The sequence below is a fragment of the Bos grunniens genome, chromosome 7, assembly GCF_055505025.1.
Source record: "Bos grunniens cultivar Pamir isolate PY7600 chromosome 7, Bosgru_T2T1.0, whole genome shotgun sequence".
NCBI classification, from domain to species: Eukaryota; Metazoa; Chordata; class Mammalia; order Artiodactyla; family Bovidae; genus Bos; species Bos grunniens.
Window position 1 is genome coordinate 14940227 of NC_141171.1, and position 6074 is coordinate 14946300.

Consider the following 6074-nt stretch of genomic DNA (forward strand, 5'->3'; position numbering starts at 1 on the left):
TTATCTCTCTGCCCTCACCCGAGTCCTCAAGGTTTCCGGAGTCCCACAGAGTCCTCCCTGCCACAGGGCTTTTGCTCGTGCCATCGCCTCGGCCTCAGGTGTCCTCACCCCCTGTAGCTGGTTCCTTACCATCAGGTCTCTACACAGAGGTCACCTCCTCAGAGAGGCCTTCCCTGCGAACATGGTAACTCCTCACCTCCTTATGTACTTTACTTTCTTATTCTTTCTTTCTTCCTTTCTGGCTGGGCTGGGTCTTTGTTGCTCTGCACTGGCTTTCTCTAGTTGCGGTGAGCATGGCTACTCTTCGTTGTCGTGTGTGACCTTATTGCGGGGGGGTCTTCCCTTGTGACTCAGTGGTAAAAAATCTGCCTGCAATGCAGGAGCCACAGGAGACACGGGTTCGATCCCTGGGTCCAGTAGATCCCCTCAAGGAGGGCGTGGCAACCCACTTCAATATTCTTTACCTGAAGAATCCCATGGACAGAGGAGCCTGTCGGGCTATACAGTCCATGGGGTCACAAAGAGTCGGACATGATTCAATCGACTTAGCACGCACGCACCTTCTTGTTGCCGAGCACAGGGCCGGCTTCCGTCGCTGCGGGCTCCTGGACTCTAGAGCACAGGCTCAGTAGTTGTGGCCCATGGGCTAAATTACTCTGCAACATGTGGGATCTTCCCAGATCAGGGATTGAACCTGTTTCTCCTTCACTGGCAGGTGAATCCTTTACTCCTGAGCCACCAGGGAAGCCCTCTTTTTCTAATTCTGTTTTTTAATTTGGCTGTGCCAGATCTTAGTTGCAGCATGTGGGATCTAGTTTCCTGATTAAGGATCAAACTCAGGCCCCCTGCACTGGAAGCGCAGAGTCTTAATCACTGGACCACCAGGAAGTTCCACTTTATTTTTCTCTGTAGCATGATCACTACTTGACATTCTATTAGTCCTCACTGAATATTTGCTTACTATTATTCTAGAATATTGGCTTTGCTAGAGCAGGGATCCTTGTTCTATTCCCAACTGAGTGCCCCATGGGGGCCTGGCACACAATACTTGCTCCATAAACACTGACTTAGTGGATATGACTTGGTGGATACAAACAGCCAGGGGTTTGGAGACACATAATCTGAGACCCTTGTGTGCTGTATCTATCCCTCAAGAGCTTCTCCATGCTGGGCACTGGTGGTGGGGTGGGGAACTCATGGTCAAGAACACAGAGGTGGTGAGCTTGGATCTCTGAAGTCATGGTCCAGTAGGGGAGATGAATGTGAACGAAACAACCCTGGACCAGTACAGAAGTGAAACATTTAATTAAAACTTTTAATTATTTTTGGCCACACCACGTGGCTTGTGGGATCTTTGTTCCCCAACCAGGGATTGAACCTGCACCGCCTGTAGTGGAAGCACAGAGTCCTAACCACTGGACTGCCAGGGAAGTCCTGAGGTGAAGCTTCTGAACCTCTTAGAATCTCCACAGGTTCTAAGAGGGAGATGCGTTCTAAGAAGCTGAACTAGAGCCTAATGTGGGGTGGGAGGGGTGTCCATTTTAGGCTGGATGCTCAAGGAAGGCTTCTCTGAAGATGTGGTGTCCGAGCAGAGCACCCTCCCCCCTCACCCCACAAAGGATAAGGTAGCAGCTACAGGAGAGGTGCGGGAGGTTATGCTGAGCCCAGGGAAGGCAGGATGGGGTGAGTCAGGGATCTGAGGGCTGAGCCATCTGGCCCTAGGCCTTCTCCACAGGCTCAGTCAGGAGAGACAAAGGGGGTCTCAGGGGCTTATCTTCCCTCTGAGGCCAAGCGGGCCTCACTCACACCCCCACAGCAGGGACCATCCTGCCCATCCTTGACACTCTCCGCCCTCCACCCCTCCCTCTGCCCCTCCTTCCGAGCAGTGGTGTCCTGTATATCCTAGTGACAGGGGCAGAGCTCCATGTCTCTCCCATTTGGCTTTTGGCTTCAGGCTGGGGACACCCTTTGGTGAGGTCAGAGAACATGAAAGGGGGAAGGGGAACACAGGTGTGCGGAAGGAGCGGGGAAGGGGACACTCTGCAGGCCGCGGTGGGGCTGCAAGATGAAGGGCCCATTGTGTCTATGTGCCGTCGATGTGTCTTTCGTGTGTGTCTGTACTGCGCGTGTGTGTCCTGTGTCTATCAACATATGTGCCTCATGTGTGTCGTTCTGTCCTGTGTGTGGTCTGTGTCTGATGAGCGACAGCACGTGTGTGTCTGCTGATGTATCTCCTCTGTGTTTTCATGTACCTGCCAGCCTGTGTGTCTGTCTTGGGTCTTTAAAAAAAAATTTTTTTTTTTTAAGTTTTGGTTGCACTGCATAGCATGCAGGATCTTAGTTCCCTGGCCAGGGACTGAACCCTTGTCTCCTGCATGGGGAGCATGGCGTTTTAACCACTGGACTGCCAGGGAAGTCCTGGTGTCTGTCTTTCTGAATGTGCTGCCTCTGCATGTGCTGGCAGTTGCCCTCTATGGGATGTTGTAACAAAGGTGACTAATTGTCTTGTGGGGCAGAAGGCTGGTAGCTGTTTAGATGACTGTGTGTGTGCCTCGGAAAACCCGGTGAAAAAACCCCTCCCCACATTCCTGGGCCAGGGGAGAGGCAGGTGAGGGCGCGCAAGGTGGGATCCCAAAGTTACAGTGCCCCTTCTGAACAGATCTATTCTTTATTGTCACTTCTATTAACAATATGAGTGTCATTGCTGACAGCACTTCCTGAGCGGGGTGCTCAGCCAAGCCTGATTGAAGCAGGAGCCAAAGAGGGGGCTAGTGACCCCCTCAACCAGGAGCTCTGGGGCCTTGAGGCCTGGGTCTTCCATCTGAGGTCTCTGGATGGGGAGGGTGTGGAGAGGAGGTAGGCTGGACCCCTCAAGACTCAGGCTCTTCCCCCTAGGAGGAATTCAGCCCATTTTCCCCCTGGAGAAACTGAGGCAGGACAGGCTTGGCTGGGTGAGGAAGGGCTTACCCTTCCTGAGCTGAGGCTGGGTGGGGGCCCAGGGACACCCCACATCTGCCACATAGCTTCTTGGGCTGCACATTTTTCCTGGGCACCAACCAGCAGCTAGAGCACCGGGTGCCATATTTCTTGTACCTGGGATGGGGGTGCAAGAAACCGACATTCAGCAGGCAGGGGGAGCCCAGAAACCGCCACGAGGGAGGCACGTTCCCAGAGGTGGGTGTTTTCCCAATACCCCATGCTGGCTAAGCATGGACTCAAGTGAGGACCCCACCCCCAACCCCTCTCCATTTTGAGGACCTGATGCCACAAGCGTTGCAGAGAGGGGTACCATCCTCAGCATCTCTCCATAAAGGGGTCCTCTCGGTCCTACAGGAAGCACAGCGGCGGGGTGCTGAAAGGGCAGAGGTCAAAGGGTGGGGTCAGAGGCCAGAAGCCTGAGCTCAGGAGACCTGTGTGGGATGGGCCTTTTGTGTATATGTGGGTGGGAGGGGGCTCTCTATGAAGGCTCCCCCCCCCAACTCCCAGCCAGCCCCAGATCTAAGACAGAGGGAAAGCCAGGAAGGGAGACAGATGGCAAAGCTCAGCAGAGGAGGAAGCCGGGGGTGAGGGTGACTCAGCTTGAGTGGATGGGGGATGCTGCGACTCCTCCTGGATGGGTCTAAATAGGGAAGCAGGATGGGGAGAAAGATAAGGAAGAAAAGAAAATGCTGCCCCCTGCACCTTTCCCCAGTATTTATAGCTCTTAAGTCTCCAGGACTCACCCAGGGCCTCGCTGCCTCCCGGGTTGGCCTCTGGGCCTCTGGCAGGGCCTGGAGTGGGAGGCCCTGGAGAGCGGCTGCTGCAGGCCAGGCTGGGGAGTAAACAGGGCATTAGCACAGAGGGTCTGGATCCTGCCCCAGACAGCCCCCAAATTAAGATTTTTAAATGATATTTATTTATTTAGTTTTACAACGCGGCTTGTGGGATCTTAGTTCCCTAACCAGGATAGAACCCACGCCTTCAGCAATGAAAGCGCGGAGTCTTAGCCACAGGACTGCCAGGGAATTCCCCCAAATGAAGATTTACTATCAAGGCATCTAGCACTGCTCCCCCCTCCCCTGACCAAGGGGGCATCTGATGCCTGAAAGGCCTGGCCTTGCCCTTCATGAGTAATCATAATCATTTGAGGAGACAGTAAGCCTATGACCAGCTTTGCCAGGTTGAAAACTCAATTCTCCCATGTCCTTGCTGTGTGACAAGGGATTTCATCCTCTGTGCCTCAGTTTCTGCATCTGTAAAGTGGGCTTCACAAGGCCTCAGTGAGTCCATACACACCAAGTGCTGTTACCTCTATGGCTGGTGTCACGTCTGACAAATGGTAGCTATTATCATTGCAGGAAAAACTAACAGAAGCAGCAGCCCCCAGGTATGGTGAAGCCATTTCACTAGGAGAAGACTCTGGCTCAGGCCTGGATTTGACTGGCTCATAGCAGAAAGGACAGGAATAGGCATCAGCCTGAGGTCTCACTCAGAGATGAGGCTGTTTGGACTTCCCTGGCAGGCCAGTGGTTAAAACTCTGCACACCCAATGCAGGGGGGTGAGTGTTGCACCCCTGCTCAGGGAACAAAGATCCCACAGGCAAAAAAAAGTTTTTTAAAAATATAAAGAAATAAAAAAAGGAGAAAGGCAGTTACAGAGATGAGGCCATTTGTAATGCAGGGCTGGGGTGGCAGTCCATAAGCAAATGCCTGGGAGCACCTCCCTACCCCCCAGCTCTATTATTGTTTAGTTGCTGAGTCGTCTCTCCGACTCTTCTTGACCCCATGGACTATATAGCCTGCCAGGCTCCACTATCCATGGAATTTCCCAGGCAAAAGAATACTGGAGCAGGTTGCTATTTCCTTCTCCAGAGGATCTTCCGCACCCAGGGATCAAACCCGCATCTCCTACATTGGCAGGTGGATTCTTTACCACTGAGCCACTAGGGAAGGCCCACTGATATTGTTATTACTTGCAGAAAGGGTGCCCTTGCCCAGGCCAGCTCCTACCTGTAACTGGGTATAATCTGTAGGCTGGAATCCGGCTTTATCTGAAACTTCAGGGTCACCCCCTCAAAAAGAGGGTCCACTTTTTCGGCACCCCGCTGGGGGTTTGACTGCTTCCGGGGCCTTCTCTGTGGTTGGGCTGGAGAAGTAGGGGGAGCCCGTGGGGACCCCAGGTTGGGGCTCTGCTGGCTGACTAGGGTCAGCATGTTCTTGTCATCCTTGGCCTGAGGTAGAGGTCCCAGGGTCTCCAGGGCCTTCGGCTCCCAGTAGGGCCCCAGAGCCTGGGTGTCCCAGGGGGCCTGGGCCAGCTCTTCTGCTGTCTCTTGGAGGAAGCGCAGGGCGGTGACCGAGTCTTGGCGTGCAGGCCAGAAGGACCTGGGGACAATGGCCGGTGTGGTCAACCCCCTTCCGTGGGCGGCAACTACGAGGGTCCCAAAGACACGGAGCAAGAACTGCACAGTCTCTGACCCCCATATGACCCCCCCAATATCCCTGGGGATCAGGATCTCGTCCTTGCGAGTACCAGTAACTAACATTTTGACCCCTGAGTAACCCTAGGAACCAGAGATCATGACCCATTGACCACTGGGCCAGGTGGGGGGAAGGGCTGCTCGTGTACGCACCTGCCACTGGGTCTGAGGCATCCTGGGGTCCTTGGTGCCTGCCGGATCGGGGGTTCCGGGGGCGGCTCGGGGTTCAGGCAGGGCGGCGCTAGCAGCTCTCGCAGCATGGCGAAGTCCGGGGCTGGCTCGGCCTCCATTGCTTCCTAGCCCAGCCCCCCTTCCCAAATCTCGCCTGGCCCCGCCCACGCCGGGCCCACTTGATGAGCCCCACCTGCGTGGGGGGGCCCGCTTCTGGCCGAGGGTGCAAGGGGCTCCACCTGGGGGGGGCGGGGGGCGGAGCCAGTAGGATTGGGCGCCTCTAGCGGGTGATGTTGGGCACGGGCTTCCAAGGCTCCACCCTCAGGCCCGCCTGGGTCCCTCTCTCCCTTCCGACTCTGCTCAGACTATGTGATTACCCCTTGTGACCGAGGGCGGCCTGGGGCCCTCCAAATCCCTCCGCGACGGCGGGGCGGGGCCTTGCCATGC

General features: G+C 55.2%; 1 protein-coding gene across 1 annotated transcript; it reads right to left on the reverse strand.

The window, feature by feature from the left end:
* Positions 1 to 2652: 2652 nt before the first annotated feature.
* ZGLP1 (zinc finger GATA like protein 1) lies at positions 2653 to 6034 on the reverse strand. Its single transcript, XM_086409254.1, has 5 exons — positions 5610 to 6034; positions 4990 to 5361; positions 3723 to 3811; positions 3259 to 3352; positions 2653 to 3093 (listed from the first exon to the last, which is right to left on the reverse strand). The coding sequence occupies exons 1-5, from the start codon at positions 5744 to 5746 to the stop codon at positions 2964 to 2966; spliced, it is 822 nt and encodes a 273-aa protein (XP_086265380.1). The 5' UTR covers positions 5747 to 6034; the 3' UTR covers positions 2653 to 2963.
* Positions 6035 to 6074: the final 40 nt, after the last annotated feature.

Excerpts from the sequence above, each read along its gene's own strand:
- ZGLP1 (XM_086409254.1), bottom strand. The coding sequence starts at position 5,746 with ATGGAGGCCGAGCCAGCCCCGGACTTCGCCATGCTGCGAGAGCTGCTA. Across the intron at positions 5,362-5,609 it reads TGCCTCAGACCCAGTGGCAG|GTCCTTCTGGCCTGCACGCC; the intron begins GTGCGTACACGA and ends CATTGTCCCCAG. Across the intron at positions 3,812-4,989 it reads CAGATTATACCCAGTTACAG|CCTGGCCTGCAGCAGCCGCT; the intron begins GTAGGAGCTGGC and ends TTTACTCCCCAG.